Genomic DNA, 17,782 nt, shown 5'->3' with positions numbered 1-17,782 from the left:
TAGTCACATTGTAGATGTGGGTTTAATTGTGCCTGTTATCATACGCATAGCACGGTTTAGTTGAGCGTCGACCAGTTGGATATGCCTGCGATTTAGCCACACTGTATAACCCCAAGGTATTTGTGGGGGGTCGTGTTTGGTGCCATTCGATAGATTTTTCAAAAATATTGAATACGTGTATTTTGCAGTTTTTCGATCTGATATTTATTTCGCGAAATATCGAGGGGTTCGTATTTAAAATTTTATATTTACCCCCATTACTCTCCGTGAGGGTCGTGTTTGGTATCATTCGATAGATTTTTGAAAAATATTGAACACGTATTTTTTAGTTTTTCGATCTGACGTTTATTTCGTAAAATATTCGCTTTTTTGTGAAACTTTGTGGCTCATCCATTTTCTTACGCTCAAATCGTCAGATTTTTGAAATATACACTCTTTTGCATGTAAGTACTTAATTTACCTTATTTTAATCTGGTGATTTCGAGTTTTCCTAAGGATAGATTTTTCTTTCGGACCCCCCTTAATGAACTCCCCTTTATTAAGAGCCAATACATATATGGTAGAGGTACATTTACGGGGTACAATGTTTCTCCCATGTGATAATCTCGGACGCGCTCTAGTAACTGCAAAAATCACCGCTTGGGCTCCCCTACCGATATACTTTTCTCAGTATTTTTCTCTCAACCATAGGTTACTATGGGTCTAATCAATGTTCTGTAGTCATTTTGGTTCCTTTGTTTAATAATTTCGATGTCATCAATCTCGTATTAGCATAGTATGTATGATTCTCGCTGGAAATGCGTGCATTAATTTCACTACTTTCGGAATTCTTCCGATTGATTTCTGTGCCAGATATTTGAAGGCATCCACACGTTCAATAGTATAGTTGTCTATTGTGATATTATTTCCATTGTAATATGTTCTTTTGGCAGACATGTACTTCGTTTATTTTAAGCCCCCTTTTTCGTGCTTCAGGACCAATTTATGTAAACGCTTTCATTAGTCGTGGCTTGTTCCTACTAATGATAGCTACATCGTCTCAGTAATTTGTACTGTTTTGGTGTTTATATGGCCGGTTACTTTGTTTTATCTGATGACTGACAACTAGGTCGAATAGCATGGATGATAGAGCATCTCTCTGCCTCACTCCCATGTTGATGTCAAACAGGGGAGTCAGTTCTCCATCTACTCTCACTGCGGCTTTTGAACCCTGAAACGAAATTTTTATGAGGCTGATATATTTCTTAAGTATACCTAGATTATGAAGGTCTTCTAGCATTTTGTCTCTTTTCATACTATCAAAAGCTTGGTTAAAATCTACATATCTACTTATACATATTATATAGTTCTATGTCCTATTTATAAGCTTTTTCTTGTATCGTTCTTAGTATGAATATAATTGTAGTAGCTCTATTTGATCTGAATCATTTTGATAATCATTAATTATATTTTCGGAGTAATCTAACAATCTATTGTAGATTAAACCAAAAAGAATTTTGTATATTACATTTAGCAATGTATTTAAAATATAATTTTGGCATTCCCTCTTATCTCCTTTTTTATATATTAGCTGTATAAGGCCAACTGTCAATTCCTCTGGCGTTTGCTCCTCGGTCCATATTAATGGACCTTATTATTAGGTAATGAATTCCTTCCCAGAGTTCGGATCCTCCATGCTTTAAATTCGGCCCGTTCCTGAAGCTTTATTGTTTTTTAGTTTCTTTATTATTTGATTGAACTACTTCTTCATAACTCGGATTTTCAATGTGCTGCTCCGCTGTATAATATATTATCTCGTTTTGATCATTTTCATTGTCTGCAATATTAATACAGTGGGAGAGGAATATGGTGTTAACATTAACATTAATTAAATGCAAAAGTCGTAAATAAAATAATATATTACTAATCGACATAAAGATCGAAATAAATCACAAAATAATACATTACTCTAGCTAAACATTTTATTAAACAAACCACACCGTGTAACTTAATTATCAATTAGAAAAAATATTCATATCACATTTTTATTTTACTGAAAAATATCAGCTTTTAGTCTTCCAATATATATAAAGATCAGAATAGTATTTACGAATAAATAAACAAAAATGTATAACTATGCTAAAACATGGTATCTTACTAATGTATATATACACGAAACAAAATGAACACATCTTTTCTTACACGAGATTTCCTCAAAATTGTAAATCGTGCTCTATATGCCACGTTAATGTGAAATCACGACCACATTTTTGTTGAATGAAATCCAGATGTTGGTTCCAAACAAACTCATTGCTTAGATTCTTCAATATCTTATTAAATAAAAAAAAAAGTTTATTGCAAAATGGGTGAAATGCTTTGATGAAAATTATCATAGTGAGATAAATGAGATATATAGTGCGCGCGCAAAGTATAGAAACAAAGATATTTGTGATACCCCGGATTATACAGTCGAACTCGCTTGTTAGAATACCGGTTATTGGAATATTCTGGTTTAAGGAATTGAAATTTGAGGTCCCGATTCCTCTTTACTAACCATAAATGATCGGTTATTAGAATATCCCGGTTATAGGAATACTTTTGCTAGGCACGAAGGCTATTCTAATAAGCGGGTTCGACTGTAGTAACAAAATGTTGGTTATGGACATTGTCGGATCCTTACTCATCCGAGGTATTGCGGTAGCTCGGATATAATAAACGAATCTTTGTAAAAGACAATGAAGCAGACTTTACTTAGTTACAAGGCAATTACTAAAAACAACACTAACATACAGAATCTACAAGAAAACCAATTGACTGCAGTACACCAAACAAAATACTGAAAAATAGCAACAAAACAAAAAGGAAAATAGTACTAAACAATAATAAGTACTATACTAAATTTACAGTCAAGATGCAGTAGAAATAAACAAACCAAGACACGTTAAATGCTACTAGGAGCACTCCCGAATCATAATTTACAATGTATATACATTGTAAATCCCAAATCATGATTTCCAAAGTTTATACATTGTAAATTATGATTCGGGAGTGCTCCTAGTAGCATTTAACGTGTCTTGGTTTGTTTATTTCTACTGCATCTTGACTGTAAATTTAGTATAGGTAAGTTTGAAATACTTTTTACTGCGGAGAATTTAAATTTTTCTTTAAATCCTGTTTCGTTAGGAATTATCTTAAGGAAAGATCTTCATTATTTTGTTAGAAACAGGACCTAGATGTAGCTCAACAAAAATAGCGTTATGATGTCGCCACTAATGTGACATACTGTTTTATATTGTATTGAGTATTGAGGATATAGTATATAAAACATTTAATATACGGATCGACACATTTAAACACGTAATAATACAATGTTAATGAAAAAACTATTAATAATAAATGTCTACTTGAATTGCATTGTTGGAAAATAATACTTTATATCAAAATTAAAAAAATATGTGTAGTTTAATTTGATCCTTGATACATATAAATAAATACCCTAAGTCTTCAAATATCTAAAAATGATAAAATGTTATGGTAGAATATAAAGTAAATGTGATCAATTAAAAGACCTAGTAAAAATGACCAAAAGCCATAGGTCTGTAATCATCAACGAAGGCATTTAAAACTGGAAACAGATCAAATAAGGATCGAAGATTTAGTAAATTATTTAAATCTGATTATAAAAGTAATGGAAAACTAAGAATGGATAAAAATATAAAATCAATTAATGAAATAAAAAGCAACTAGCTGTAAAAAGAAAGTAAATTATAGGGAAAAAAGTCAAAGAACAACAAAACACACAAATATTTGGTTGTTCTTTTGGCTAATTTTTATTGGTATTCATGGGTTGGGAAAAAAATGCTGAAATATACTGGTCTGCTGTCCCTGAATAAAGTGTTGCTTTATTACTTTGCAATCTATATACCCTAAAAATTGGGTAATTTTCAAGCAGCAAAAAGGACCTTTACAAAAATTAACAAAACATTGGATCCTGTAGTTTCGTTTGTACGTTGTGCCCGTTCCGACAGTGCAATCCAAAACTGCAACAGATAAAAAACTGGTGAGTAGTTCGTATAAAGCCTCTTCCCACTTGTCAGGGGGATTTTTTTAATTCCGGCTTCAAGAAAACTAAAAAAACACATTACATGTCTGTGAAGTAGTATATACCGTGAAAACACCTACTAACAGATTAATACCTCCCATATGATAAATATCTTAATCGAGATTTTTACGCTATACAGCTATTGGTCCTCCACTTAAAAGTAGTATCCATTATTATTATGTAACACAATCTAACAGAATCAATATAACCGAAGAGAAAATTGAATCAGCGTTAAAGGGTATGAGGAACATCAAAACACTTAGAGAAGATGAATGCAAGTGAAATGATAAAACTAGGAGGCGAATGCACCATAAAAGCCTTCAAAACTATTTATAATGCCTGCCTCTATAGGAATTACACCAGGAAAATGGAATACATACTTTTCTTATAATATTGCACAAAAACGGGCGGCATTTGGCAAACTAAGCTACATCCTTAAAATCAAAAGATATCCACAACATATTAAGACCAAGGTATACAATCAATGCGTACCCCCTGTTCTCATTTATGGTTCCCAAACGTGGACGTTTACAAAAGCAAACATGGACAAAATCATAAAAACGCAAAGAGCAAAGGAAAGGCAAATGTTGCACATAAGACTAATGGATAAAAAGAGAAACGAGTGGATAAGAGAGAAAACCAAAGTTAGGGATGTTAGACAAGAAGTTGCAAAATTGAAATGGGGATTTGCAGGATACAATATAAGACAAAAAGAAGACCGATAGAACAAAATTCTTATAAATTGGAGACCGTGGGAATATAAACGAAGCAGAGGAAGGCCCCAAATGAGATGGGCAGATGATATAAAGAAGCACGTGGGCTCTAGGTGGATAACTGTAGCGACAGACAGAGAAGAATGGAGAAGAATTGGGGAGGCCTATGTCCAAAGATGGACCGAGGAAGGTTAATTAGATATATAGAGAGATAGATAGATAGCACAAAAAAAGAGAAGAAACAGAAATGGGAAACTGCAGACCTACCAGCTTGTTAAATCATTTAAATAAGCTCTTTATGAGAATAATTATTAACAGACTGGAACCTAAGCTAGCTTTTCACCAACCACTAGAGCAAGCCGGAGTTAGGAGTGGCTTTGGAACGAATGACCACCTACAAGTCCTTAATAGAGAAAGTTACAGAATACGATAAGCCATTTATATTAACCTTCCGATGACCAACCTTTTTTTGTTACACGGATGACCAACGGGGGTAAAAAATGACCCCAGGTCAAAAATGACCTGGAATGAATGTTTTCAGCATTCAAATCTTCATCTAATAATACATCCTCATTTTCTGATACTATTTCATCTTCTATATCATCACAAAAATAGCTAGCAGTAACAATTTCCTGTAACTCAGCCTCAGTAAGATATTTGCGGGCCATATCGTACATGTACACAAAATACTAAGAAACTATAATAATAAACTGTAGCAGACAGGAATGTCATGATTCGTACATAACAGGCACCACAGTCTAAAAATAGATTTTGATAACGCGCAGTTTAAAACTATTTGGAATTCCACATAATAGACGGTATTTTACTAAACATCAACTTCAAAATATATTTTTTATTTGTAAAATATAGGGAACTTTTTTATTTCAAAATATAAGGATATCTAGAATGATATTAAAGTCAAATAAAAAAATAATGAGTTAATAAAAAAATATGAAAAAATATTTTTTAAGAAACGCTTTTCTTTAGCTACGAGTGACTAAAATTAAAAATATAAAAAAATGAACTAAAAAGCAAAAAATAAAAAAAAAATTGAAAAAATACAACACATCCGTCAAAGAAAAGCATGGCGCGTGTTCATCGAATAAACGGTTTTCGCCCCACGCTTTTCTTTAGCGAATGTGTTAAGATTTTTTAAATTTTTTTTATTTTTTGCTTTTTAGTTCATTTTTTATAATATTTTTAATTTTAGTCACTCGTAACTAAAAAAAAAGCGTTTCTTAAAAAATTTTTTTTCATATTTTTTTTTATTTTTTACTTTTTAGTCTTACACTTTTCAAACATTAAAATATATCGTCATGTTTATTAAAATATGTATAAAACATATGATGTACTAACATGAAAAGTAGTCGGAATCGGCAAAAAATTTGAAACTTTATTGTTTATTAATGAAACATAACGTAAACAATTAACGTAAAAAGTGAAATTATGTATTGTTCATATCATTAGCTATACAATCCGTAAAAGTTTCAAGTTTTTACATTGTAAAAAACAAGAGAATTTAAGCGTTTTCCATTAAAATCGTTTTTTTATTTCAACATTTAATAAACATGAAAAAAATTTTTATTGACTATTCATGTATTGTTTCCGCGAAAGCATAATATGTCTGCAAATTTTCATTCATTTGCATTGAAGAAAAGGCAGTCAAATTAACGTCTAAAGATTTTACGCAAACTATTGAACTAAATAAAAGCGTTTAAAAATTGAAAATACTTTTGAATGTATTAAAGAAAACATAAGCTGGGGTCCCAATTTACCCCCCTTGATCATCCGAAGGTTAATATTTGTAGACTTTGAGAAAGCATATGACTTAGTCCTAGCTTCAATTTAAGAGCTCTTATAGATTGCAGTATTCATTATGGGTACACCACTCTTCTTCGGAATATACATATAATCTGTTCATAAAAAAACTGATACGACTCATAGTAAGATTTGATGATTTTAAGCAGTGTATTTGATTGGTCTGGCATTATGTACAGACAAATAATAAAATAAACAAACAACTGATTATTAAAGTCTAAATTTTGAGATTATTTTGGATTCATGAATTTTATAAAGAGTATATAAATGATAGTTTTTATTTAAAATAGGGTTGTTATTTTTTATTTTTATTAAGGAATAAACCAAACGACTTAACTCAACAATATATTAAAGCAAGAATTGTAAACAAATTAAAAGATAACAAATTAAAAGGCACTATCAGATGCAGCAAAACATTTTAACATAAGCAGAACCAGTTTTTCTATTAATAAAAAATGGAGGGAACAAGAAACTCTCAAAACAAAGCGAGGGTCTGGAAGACCAAAACCATTTTAAATTTAGGCATGTAAAAATAAAATTAACTAAGACGCGATGCTTTAATTCTGCCCCAAGTTGTTGTCTTTCTTCCCGGAAACTGTGACATAATTCTTGCAGTTTTCGCTTCTTCAAAAGGATCTCACCAAAAGCGTACGTTCTTCATGAGCGGTAGATATTTTTGGTCTTCCAGAACCTTGCTTTCTTTCGAGAGTTTCTTGTTCTCTCCATCTTTTATTAATATTAAAAACTGTTGTTCTGCTTACGTTAAAATGGTTCGCTATGGCAGATAGTGACCAACCATCTTCTAATTTCGATACAATTCTTGCTATTAGTTCTTTGCTAGCATGTGGAGCCATTTTTTGAGGTTGAACAGAATAAGTTACATATATGACAAATTTTAAGATTTAGCAGTGACAATGATAGAATGTAAATAATAAGTATTTTTCTTCACTATACTATACTTTTCTATACACTGCTCAATTTTCTACAAAATACGCTTCAAGAATCGTATCAGTTTTTTTTGGGAACCAGCTGTACCATGGCAAGGACACCATCTTTCCTAAACTATTGACCGTTTTATTATATAGTGCTATGAAAAAACAAAAAGGGGGAAAATATTGGATTCAACATAAATGGGGAGTTTTTGAACACCTTGAGATTTGTAAACGGCATAGTCCTTATTGTAGAACAATACTAAAACACAATACATAACCAACATTGTACTGACCAAAAACATTTCAACTGATGGCACGCAAATTGAACAAGTATATACCTATAAGTATCTGGATCACGAGATTAAATTAGGAAGAGACAATCAAACAACCGAGTTAAACAGGAGGATAGGACTAACAAGGCAGCTTAAGGAAAACTGATCGAAGTTTTTAGATCAGATATTGGCACATGCTTGAAATGGAAGGTGCTTGATAAATGTGTCCTCTCTATTCTAACGAATGGAGCAGAAATATTGACCCTTACGAGAAAAGTAATCAATAAAATACAAATGGCACAGATAGCAATAGAGAAATTAATTTTGAATATATCCCTCAGAGACAAAGTTTCAAATAAAATAGTTAAAATAACTACGGACGCAGTTAAGAGAATTAAAACGCTAAAATGAAACTGGACAGGCCATGTTGCCAGATTCAGAGATGGAAGATGGACCAACAAAATTTTATGGAGGCCTAGACACGATGCTTATCGTAATCTTTATGGACTATCGCAAAGCTTTTGATTGCGTTAACATCAGAAACTAGCACAAATACTCAGAGCAACGGGTATATATGAAGGTGATTCAGACAGCTAAAGTAAGGGTGGAGGGCAACATGTCGGAGGACATAGCCATACGAAAAGGTATACGAGAGAGATGTACACTCGGGTGCAAAAAAATCGATCCACTAAAAATTTGGTTTTGGTTTCAGTTATTCTAATTGTTTAAAAGGTAGTAAACTTTGTATCTAGGGCTTTTCGTTTTCCTCTTAATACGAGAGATGTCGCTAGTATGCGTCTCAGGAGGTGGAACCATTGTTTTCGCGATGGTTTCCCTCAAATAGTCAGATTGTTTGTATTCCTTCAGATTTGTGACTGCATAAGCTTCACTGATGAGGCATAAGGATGCTGAAATAGCTATATGGAGATGGTGGTCCAAATCTGAACCGAATATAAACAAAAATTTGCATTTACCTTGGTCATTTTTGATGCTCGAATTTCCTAAACCTGTTGTCCGATTTAAGTGATTTTTTTACCATGTTATAGCCTTATTCATTAATAATATCACTGTAATAATATTGTTAGACAGGTAAACTACCATTGTATACTGGGTGTACGAATCAAACTGTGTTTTTTTCTCAAAGTTCGCATCACCCTGTGGACTATTCTAGCATTTATAAAATACTGAAATTAAAACCCAACTATAGCCTCAGGTTTTCTTAACATTATGTTTTTAGATTCATTCGATTATGTTGGATAATAAAAAAGTTAGGTCCTTTAACAACTGGCCATGTTCGTCATCAGTACAGGGTGTTTCTAAATAAGTGCGACAAACTTTAAGGGGTAATTTTACATGTGGAAATAAGGACAGTTTGCTTTATAATCATATGTCCGCAAACGCTTCGTTTCCGAGATACGGGATGTTCATTTTTTTTACAACTGACGACTTATTTATTGCTTTAAAACCAGTTGAGATATGCAAATCAAATTTGGTGGGTTTTAAAACGTAGTTATTGCACATTTTTTGAAATACAGTTAATAATTTAATATTCACCATTGGCGTGCATACGGGTAATATGATCGGTCATAATACCCGTTTGCGCGCCAATGGTGAATATTAAATTCTTAATTGTATGTCAAAAAACGTGCAATAACTACGTCTTAAAACCCACCAAATTTGATTTCCATACCTCAAATGGTTTTAAAGCAATAAATAAATCGTCAGTTTGTAAAAAAATTAAACATCCCGTATCTCGGACGAGGCGTTTGCGGACATATGATTATAAAGCAAACTGTCCTTATTTTCACATGTAAAATTACCCCTTAAAGTTTGTCGCACTTATTTAGAAACACTCTGTACTGATGACGAACATGGCCAGTGGTTAAAGTACCTAACGTTTTTATTATTCAACATAAGCGAATGAATCTAAAAACAGAATGTTAAGTAGACCTGAGGCTGTTGGGTTTTCATTTCAGTATTTTATAAATGCTAGAATAGTCCACAGGGTGATGCGAACTTTGAGAAAAAAACACAGTTTGATTCGTACACCCAGTATACAACGACAGTTTACCTGTCTAGCAACAATATTATTACAGAGATATTGTTAATGAATAAGGCTATAACATGGTAAAAAAATCACTTAAATCGGACAACGGGTTTAGGAAATTCGTGACATCAAATTGACCAAATTTTTAAATGGATCGATTTTTTTGCACTTGAGTGTATATTGCGCCCTATGGTATAGGCGAAGATGCTGCCTTGCAGTTTGGCGTTGGATCATCAAAGCCTAGAGGAAGATAACCTTGATTAAAATTTACCCGGTGCTCGTGGTACTCAGAACTCTATTATTGATACGTAATACGATATTTTCTGAAAACAATACAAGAAGATGATTGTAACAAAAAGTATAAAACAAAACATGTAAACTAATGTTATAACAATAGTATTTCTGTTTAAATAAAAATATTGTTGAATGTACATGTCAATTATAAAATTATTATGCTACTAACTTCTCTTAGTAAAAGATTGAATAGAGAGAAAACAATAGTTATGTAATTGAAATCTTGGATCAATTTAAGACTGCCACAAGGAAATAGCTAAATATACTTTGTATTTATGCTTAAATGTTTCCTTATTCAACTGACACTGAATATAACTTGAACATTTGTTTTATATACCATTTAATTAACCTGTGAAAAACGTATAGTAGTCACAATGAAAGCTTATTTTATATTTTACTACATATTATACGAGTACTATTTTGTTTAAGGTGCATTTTAAATGGAAAGGGACATCGACTTGAATTTATTTTTCGTTTTATAAAAATAACTAAGTCATAGCATTTATAGTCCAAGAACTGAGGGTTTGAAAACAAAATAATTCAAATCTGTTGTTTTGCTACTGGATGTCATCTTTAACTAAGATACCAATGAGAGGCAATCATTTCCACAAAAAAAGTCTGAAAGATCTATCTATACAAGCGAAAATCACTACTGGATGTCGTCTTTAACTAAGATACCAATGAGAGGCAATCATTTCCACAAAAAAAGTCTGAAAGATCTATCTATACAAGCGAAAATCACCTTTTTCCCAACATTGAGAAGTTTCTCTAGAAAAGTGTTAATTTTATGAAAAAACGTCTATAGACATAAAATAAGATTAAATTCTTAAAAATATACAAGACAAATACTAGGTACTAGGTATATTAGAAACTTTATATTCTTGTCCTTATCGCGAATTAGTCTAGGCCAGGTTTTGAGACCGCTCCTGAGAAAAAAATTTCTGATTCGGTTTCTTTACGAATTCCTTTTCAAAAATATCTCTTTTAAACAAATTTGAACGGAGCCGGGCGAAATTTTTGGTCAGCAATTTTTAAACACTATTTTTTGCCCCGAAAAACATTTTTTAGATTTTCTGGGTCATTTGAAACAAATTGTCATTCCTCTAAAATTGGTAGTTTTCGAGATATAAGAGATTGAAAACCTGAAAAATGCGAAAATACGCATTTTCGCGAGTTGAAAACTCATATATAAATTATGATTTTTGAGGTTGTCAAGTGCCTAAATTGAAGTTTAAACATTCTATTTCAATATTCTAAAGAGTAATAGGGCTTATTTCAATTTAGACAGTTGTTTTTTAATTGTTAATTATGCTCGTCCACTCCATTTTTAAGCCACCCCAGCGCACCGCACTATATGGGGCGTTTTTCTTCAGAAAATGGAGAAAAATTTTCGTATTCCTCCAGATTTGGGCCAGTGCGACTTCTTTTTATTTCTAAACTTTAAAAGTCAATCGCCAGGCAGGAATTTGAATCGAATTACTTATAGAAAACTTTATTTTTAAAGTATAAGTTGTATTAAAAAAATATTAATTGTATTAAATAGCTGATATTAATATTTGGTATACTTATAAACAATTTAAACATATTTTTTAAACCCTCGAAATTTTCACATTATGCCAATCTTGTAGGAAATCTAACTTTATATCATCTTTTATAAATAAAATGTTCTGCTAAAATTAATATTTTTCGAGATAACGACAAAATGTTGGGGAAAAAAGTAGTTTCAACACTATAAAGATATGCGCACAGGAAAATATTGACTTCTCTTTGCCTCAGTTCTTGATCTAAAATTACTAAGAATCAAACATTTGTTGTAGTATCGCAATCAATAATTCATTTTGCACTGAAAATAAAGAATATATAGTAAAAATGCTTAAAATAGTTAACAGTGGGAACAAAATCAACTTAATGTAGATTTAAATAAAAGCTAAATCTGTGAAAAAACATAAATAGCAACAAAACTAATGAAGTTCCCACTTTCCTTATAAATGCTGCAGCAGTTTTATCGAACATTACTCAACTAATTAAAACCAAATACTATTGACTGTAATACATCCAACTCCCACAGAAATCTGGAAGCACGTCGGCTTGAAGTGAAACTACGTTTTGAAAATGTAAAATTTGACGTAAACATTCAAATTTAATTTTATAATTTTCTGAATAACGAGCTAATTTTGCTAAATTAAATTAAAATAAAAATGGCTCAAACATTTATACAAAAGCAATTTTATAAATGTACGGTTAGATTGCTCTGGTTATCACCGCACACCACTAGATGGCGCTATATTGTTTGCTTCCTCAAATGTAATGGGAAATGTCAAGAGTTGTATGTATTACAGTCAATAGTCTTTGTTAAAACGCTTTGGAGCGGAGTATACATGAGCAGGAGCACGGATATCTACTGCACATGTGTACATCCTCTTGACTGCTTCCGCATATGTATCAGTTCTTCTAATACTTCCCGTGTAAGTCCACGCTATACTGATACACTTGGGCATAAACCATTGAAAAGTTCTGCGCGTGCGTCGGTCCCTCCTATAACTTCTGTGAGATTGGCGTTATTTTGAGAGCTTCTGCGCATATGTAACCTCCCACAAAATTAGCTAGAGGTGTATGTACGAAAGTGAAATATCCCTGTAAATTAGTGGAACATATCTGATGTTCCAGTTATTAGTGGAACTATTATCATGGATCATTGGGATATCCCACCATAACATCTAAGTCATTTAGTGGGACTGTCAACGTGAAACAGTAGAATATCGACAAACATTTTTCTGGGATATCCTACCCAGGACATCTAACTTATTTATTATTTTTTTTGACAGGGCAACATTAAGAAATGTCATTTAGATCTTATATTTGTGTTTAACGAGATTCAAATTTCCTACATTGAATGTGTGGAATTGAAAAGAGGACTAAAAACGACACTTTGAAGCTCCGTGACTCTGAAACAATTAATTTTTGAGTTTTGGGACAATAAGAACTTTTGATCAGCGTGACCAAAGCTACCTCTCTGGCAAGTTTCAGCCAATTTCACTGATATGGTCTTTTTCATGAGCATTTTTCAGTGCGTCACAATTGATAGAAAAAAAGGTAAGTCCGCGATAATACACATTTATAACATTTATTCTAACATGACATTTTAGTTAAATCTGACAGTTGTCACATTTTATTTGCAATTTGGCATAAAAACAAATCAATTGTGTTTATTGCATTTATAAAATGGTATTTTCTTTGATTTGTATAGTCTTATAAATTGTATAGATTATATTCGTAGAGATATTATATAATTCGTAAATATTTTTTTTCGATTATAGCGCCATCTATCGACAACTAGAATAAATGTCTCTAATCACCGACGTGCCTTTTTTTCTGTCACATACAATTTAATGCGTTAGAAATAATTCGAAAAACTGTGACGCCCTGAAAGATGCTCATGAGAAAAAGAATACCACGTTTACATAAGATAAGTTTAGGGGTACCTACCTTATTCATTTTTACGCACCGATTTTTTTTTACCATAGATTTACATAAACATACATAGTTTGATAAAATATTTAATTGGAAACAATTTTACTTGTATTCATTTTTGTCGTAGATGATACTTTCCGGGATATTCAGGACACAAGGTTGAAGAAAAGAAATCCGTAGGTACTATCATTTAAACTTTTTAGAATTTTCCACAACTGCTGTGTGGAAATTTTCAGCTAGTTCCAGACCGATTCCAAGATCAAAGAAAAGGGAACAATTAGTAAGGCAAATCAATGTCTACGTCAAACGATAAAACTGTTTATATAAATCGTTAAACAACAGATACTACTCCAAACATTGTTTGATTCCTTATAATAAAAATGTACAAAATTAATTTCAAAAAAATCTCGCAATATTTTTCGAACGTGACAACCGCACACTCAAGTAAGAAGATAAAATTTTGAATATCTACGCAGCTATCAGTCGTATTAAAGCGAAAAGCCTTAATAGTATAGTTTCCGATATTACAAATCTCAGAAAGATCTAATTCAATTTTTTAATAAAATAATATCCACAAACGTGAACACCATAATTATTCCGGAAAGTTTGATTCGAGTTTAGATTTTTAATGCATGGATAAGATGCGCATTCGTATCTTTGTTAAATGTTTTGAGGCCTGGATTTTACCGTTTAGTACCAAAAAAAAGTTGATTAATAGCAACCTGAAAATTGTTAACAGCTTAACGGTGTCTAGTCGAGCAAACTTTGATGTACGGGAACACTGGAACAGGGGAAGTTTTAATTGTGGAATGTGATTTTAATTGTGGAACGTGTCATCCTGACAAGTTTATGATTGTGAAAACTAACGGGTTATTTTTAAGTTTATTCAATAGCAAATATGAAAAAATGTTTGTCCGAAAAATATGTTGGGCATTTTAATAAGTCCGACACGTAAAACATGTCAAATGGCAGGAATTATATTGGTGGTAAATAGCAGTCTGATTTTTGCATGAGAGTTTATTGAAAGGGTAACAAAGCAATTGGAAGTTCTGTCCGACAAAATACATGGGACATTTTCGTAGTCTGACATTTGAAACCTGTCACCTGTTCCACAATTAAAACTTCCTCTGTTCCAGTGTTCCCATACATCAAAGTTTGTCCGACTAGACACCGTTAAGCTATTTTATCAATTATTTTTCAGCTCGTTATTAATCAACTTTTTTGGTACGCGGGATCCAGGCCTATTTCATATTATCCTAAAACCATCAAATTTTCCACTGGACTCTATATTAGGGATAAAATTTAGTTAAAATAAGTTTGTGGATTAGTACAATTAAAACGGCAATAGATACAGAAAACCTGGAGTGATTTCAGCATTAAAAGTTATGTGGGAGAAAATTATGAAACCATATAACGTCAGAGTTCTCAAAAATATTTTAGATTACCCAATTAAGTACATTTCTTGAACTTATTGAGTACTTGAACTTATAAAGAACACAAAGAATTAAAATATTTTGAACAGATCGCAACAGCCAATGTACTATTGAAAAAATTGCAATACATACTTGTGGAGATATTGCCCATATTACCAGCTGAATTTATTAATTATAAAACTCAAGAGTGGACATAATTTTCCAGGTACAGCTGTGGATATTGAATAGTGTACACTCTTACATATCTACTGGCCGAGTTTTTGAATTTTTACCTCGTTTAAACGCACCTTTTACGTCAAAGTGACGTTACCAGTGGCGAACCCAGAATAGGTTGATTAAAATTAAAACTTCAAAAATAAAATAAATCTCTTTTACAGAATATTACAAAACGAAAATGTAGAAAAAGTTTTTATCAATAAAATTTAGTTCAAATTATTGAATTTGGAAATTGCTCTTATGTTTTGAAATTGCCATTGTAGGCATTTTGGACGCGTTTAATAGGTTTTTATTTTATTTTTTAATACGCGTGAAATTTTTGACAAGCACTTTGACATTAATAAATCCGTACGACAATATGATATAAGTGTATTACATATGAAAATGAAGGTGTAAACTATTTAGTGGCCGCAACTGTACATCAACGATTTAATTTTAATGCTGCATCAAACCATTTTAAACATCCTCAACGACTACCCTTTGGCCAAAATCTTGTCTAAGGCATTGCGCGAACAGTAAAAACATATCTAGTACAGCACTGCGTAATCTATTAAAAATTTTATCTTTCAAACTTGGCTATTTACTCTCCTGACAACTACACTGCTTTCTTGCTGGAGCTAGACAGCGTAAAGCGTGGCACAACAATCCGCAGATATAATCTTTAAACGTCTTGGTTGGTCGAAGCATCAGCCACTGCTCCGGAAATCACCTAAAATTTAAACAATTATTACTAATACATACATACTTGCAATATATGGAATATGGAACGTACTATGGAAGATCATAAGGATCTGTTGGCATACCGGATGCATACCTAGAGATTGAACTCTTGCAACAATTCTTACATTACACAAAAAAGGTGATAAACTAATGCCCGATTTCACCAACGATTAAACAGTTGCCTTATTAAGTAATTCTTATCGATAGGAACTTCAAGTCAATACTTAGAACAATCGAATTTCACAACTAAAAGAACTGCTTATCTAGGAAATGCTTTCCTAGGTATTACCTAGGGTACATTTGAACTATTTTTGGTAAATAAAAAGAAGAATATGATGACATTTCCTTACTTTTTCGATTATTTGTCATTATTGTTTGTTTGCCAATTTGGTTTTATTCAGTTTTGTACTGTTATAGTTATTTTATTTAGTATTTATGTATTTAGTATTTATGTAGTTAGTTATTTGTGCATTAAGTGTGTATGTAATAAATAGAGTCTTGTATGTTATTTGTATATGTACAGTGAAATGGAGGAAAAGAAAAGAGTTGTAAATTTCACATATGACGAAAAATTGAAGTTAGTTGAATTGTCATTAATGAAATAATTTTAAAATAAATAATATGTTGAATATTGCTTTTTATTATTAATTTTTTAATGACACTTTTAGTTATATCATGAATGGGTTTTTGAAACACAACATTAGTTTGTTAGGTAGTAGGTAGACTACATAATTTTGTCAATGGACCTGTAAAAAAACTCCAATGGATTTTCTATATTTTCCAACACATATATTATTAATATAAAAGAAAATACAAAATTACAACTAATACACCTAATATTACAGAATAACAGAAAAATTAAGGTAAGAAGCAAATTATTGACAAACGTCACAAGTACATTAGTCAAAATTGTAAAAATATAACCTGGCTGTCAACGATAAGTAATACCTAAAGTTTAGGGAGATCGAAATCCGTATCCTAACGTAAGGTAATGCTTAAGCGGTTTAGGTAATTCTTATCGTATGGTGAAATCCGTTTTAGAGTTAGGAAGTATTTAAAACCACTTAGGTAATTCTTAAATATTTAGGTATCGTTGGTGAAATCGGGCATTTTTAGTGTTCTAATTACAGGGAAATAACATTGTTGGTAGCTGCTAGTAAAATGTATGAAGTAATACTAGCGAAAAAACTGAGAAAATTTCGAGGCTACACTGGATGACACAGCCTCGCCCGGCTTTAGGCCAGGGCGAGGTACAACCGGTCTCATATTCACGATGAGACAGCTATCAGAGAAAGCCCTAAAGCATAAAGTATAGTATTTTTACTACAAAAGCGATATTACGTAGGTCAAAATTTTTGACGTAAGAGAACTGTCAAAACATTAGAATGTGACTTTTCATTATTGCCGTGTTTATAATAAACATGGCAATAATGAAAAGTCACATTCTAATGTTTTGACAGTTCTCTTACGTCAAAAATTTTGACCTACGTAATATTGCTTTTGTAGTAAAAATACTATAAGTTATTTCTCTGTTTTGTGGACTTGGAATAAGTCCACAAAACGGCCACATAACAAGATCTGGGAAACATTAAACCGTAGAAATGTGAAACCGAAGCTAATCCAAGCAATAAAATGTATGTATAACATAAATGTACATGTAATAATGTAAAAACAAACAACCGCTCATCTCTAGAATTATACACAAGGATAGGTGTAAAACAAGGTGGTGCCCTGAGTCCATTGTTATTCATCAATCTAATGGACGAAATTGTAAAAGAATGCAGG

At 31.9% G+C, this 17,782-nt stretch overlaps 1 protein-coding gene across 1 annotated transcript in view; it reads right to left on the bottom strand.

The window, feature by feature from the left end:
* Positions 1-1,880: 1,880 nt before the first annotated feature.
* LOC114326696 (poly [ADP-ribose] polymerase tankyrase) overlaps positions 1,881-17,782 on the bottom strand; it is a 117,302-nt gene continuing 101,400 nt past the window's right edge. Inside the window, exon 15 of the mRNA XM_050650151.1 lies at positions 1,881-15,986. Coding sequence (XP_050506108.1) covers positions 15,983-15,986 — 4 coding nt within the window. The 3' untranslated portion in view covers positions 1,881-15,982. The remainder of the gene's footprint in view (positions 15,987-17,782) is intronic.

The sequence above is a fragment of the Diabrotica virgifera genome, chromosome 5, assembly GCF_917563875.1.
Source record: "Diabrotica virgifera virgifera chromosome 5, PGI_DIABVI_V3a".
In the NCBI taxonomy this organism is placed as follows: domain Eukaryota; kingdom Metazoa; phylum Arthropoda; class Insecta; order Coleoptera; family Chrysomelidae; genus Diabrotica; species Diabrotica virgifera.
This window is presented reverse-complemented; position numbering and strand designations above follow the sequence as displayed.